The sequence below is a fragment of the Camelina sativa genome, chromosome 17, assembly GCF_000633955.1.
Source record: "Camelina sativa cultivar DH55 chromosome 17, Cs, whole genome shotgun sequence".
In the NCBI taxonomy this organism is placed as follows: Eukaryota; Viridiplantae; Streptophyta; class Magnoliopsida; order Brassicales; family Brassicaceae; genus Camelina; species Camelina sativa.
Genome location: NC_025701.1, coordinates 5,267,612 through 5,269,261, shown reverse-complemented (window position 1 = coordinate 5,269,261; position 1,650 = coordinate 5,267,612). Strand labels below are relative to the sequence as shown.

The 1,650-nt window shown below is 41.2% G+C and overlaps 1 protein-coding gene across 4 annotated transcripts in view; it reads left to right on the top strand.

Moving 5' to 3' along the window:
- The window catches only part of LOC104755438 (glucan endo-1,3-beta-glucosidase 1-like), a 10,488-nt gene continuing 8,844 nt past the window's right edge, over nt 7-1,650 (top strand). Inside the window, exons 1-2 of one of the 4 annotated variants that reach the window (XM_019239652.1) lie at nt 7-254; nt 485-1,369. In XM_019239652.1, the coding sequence (XP_019095197.1) occupies nt 182-254; nt 485-1,369 (958 nt within the window). In that variant the 5' untranslated portion in view covers nt 7-181. Of the gene's footprint in view, nt 255-478 lie in introns of all 4 variants that reach the window. The other 3 variants (XM_010477817.2, XM_010477818.2, XM_019239651.1) reach the window with 3 other exon arrangements.

The window sequence follows — 1,650 nt, the reverse complement described above, 5'->3', positions numbered from 1 at the left end:
CCCCCCCCCCCCCCCCAAAATGTTGTCTAATCTCTCTTCTTCTTCTCCGTTCCTCTTTAGGTTATCTCAACCATACAGCAACAAATCTACCAGAAGATAATGCAAGAACCTCTAGCAGCCGACTCTGAATCTGAAGGGGAAGAGTTTTTGCACAATCACTTCAAGCTCAAGCTCCTCTTCAATGGCTGTCTCTAACATGTCTTCCACCTTTCCTCTTCTCTTCTTCTTCTTCTCCACTCTTCTTTTGATTTCTGGTAAGTTTCCTAAAAATCACATTTTTTCAGTTCTAAATTCCCCCAAATTAACGAATTTTATATATTTTATATTTTCATTAGAGTTAACACTTGGCTAAAGATTGCATTTTTATATATATATCGAATCCAAATCTAGACAAAACTGTTTTAACTGATTTCTTAGTTTATAGTTAAACATCATTGCCAAAGTTTCGATTTTTAACTAGCTTCGTCTTGCTTTATAGGTACAGCGAGTTCGTCGTCTTTATCTCACAATGTTAAGGTTCAGGAACAAGACAAAGATCCCTTTGTTGGTTTCAACATCGGCACCGATGTCACTAATCTCCTCTCACCGACGGAACTGGTCAAATTCCTCCAAACTCAGAAAGTAAACCACGTCAGATTATACGACGCTGATCCAGAACTGCTCAAAGCATTGGCTAAAACCAAGATACGGGTTATAATCAGTGTACCAAACAACCAGCTTCTCGCAATTGGATCTTCCAACAGTACAGCTGCGTCTTGGATTGGTCGAAACGTGGTTGCTTATTACCCTGAGACGTTTATCACAGCTATCTCTGTTGGAGATGAGGTTTTAACTACCGTGCCTTCTTCAGCTCCTTTGCTTTTACCTGCGATTGAGTCTTTGTACAATGCTCTCGTTGCTTCTAATCTCCACACTCAAATCAAGGTCTCTACGCCTCACGCAGCTTCCATCATGCTTGACACTTTCCCGCCTTCTCAAGCTTACTTTAACCAGACTTGGCATTCCATTATGCTTCCGTTGCTTCAGTTCTTGTCCAAAACTGGTTCTCCTTTGATGATGAATCTGTATCCTTACTATGTCTATATGCAGAACAAAGGCGTGGTTCCGCTTGATAACTGTTTGTTCGAGCCCTTGACGCCGAGTAAAGAAATGGTTGATCCAAACACTTTGTTGCATTACACTAATGTGCTTGATGCTATGGTGGATTCTGCTTATGTCTCGATGAAAAACTTGAATGTGACTGATGTGGTTGTGCTTGTGACCGAGAGTGGTTGGCCTTCGAGAGGTGATTCGAAAGAGCCATATGCTACTATCGATAATGCTGATACGTATAACTCCAATTTGATCAAGCATATATTTGATAGATCTGGTACTCCTTTGCATCCTGAGATGACCCCAAGTGTCTACATTTATGAGCTGTTTAACGAGGATTTGAGGTCTCCTCCTATTAGTGAAGCTAGCTGGGGATTGTTCTATGGGAACTCTACGCCTGTTTATTTGCTTCATGTATCTGGAAGTGGAACATTCTTAGCAAATGATACAACAAACCAGACTTACTGCATTGCTATGGATGGTGTGGATGCAAAGACTCTTCAAGCTGCATTGGATTGGTCTTGTGGACCTGGGAGAGCTAATTGTAGTGAGATTCAA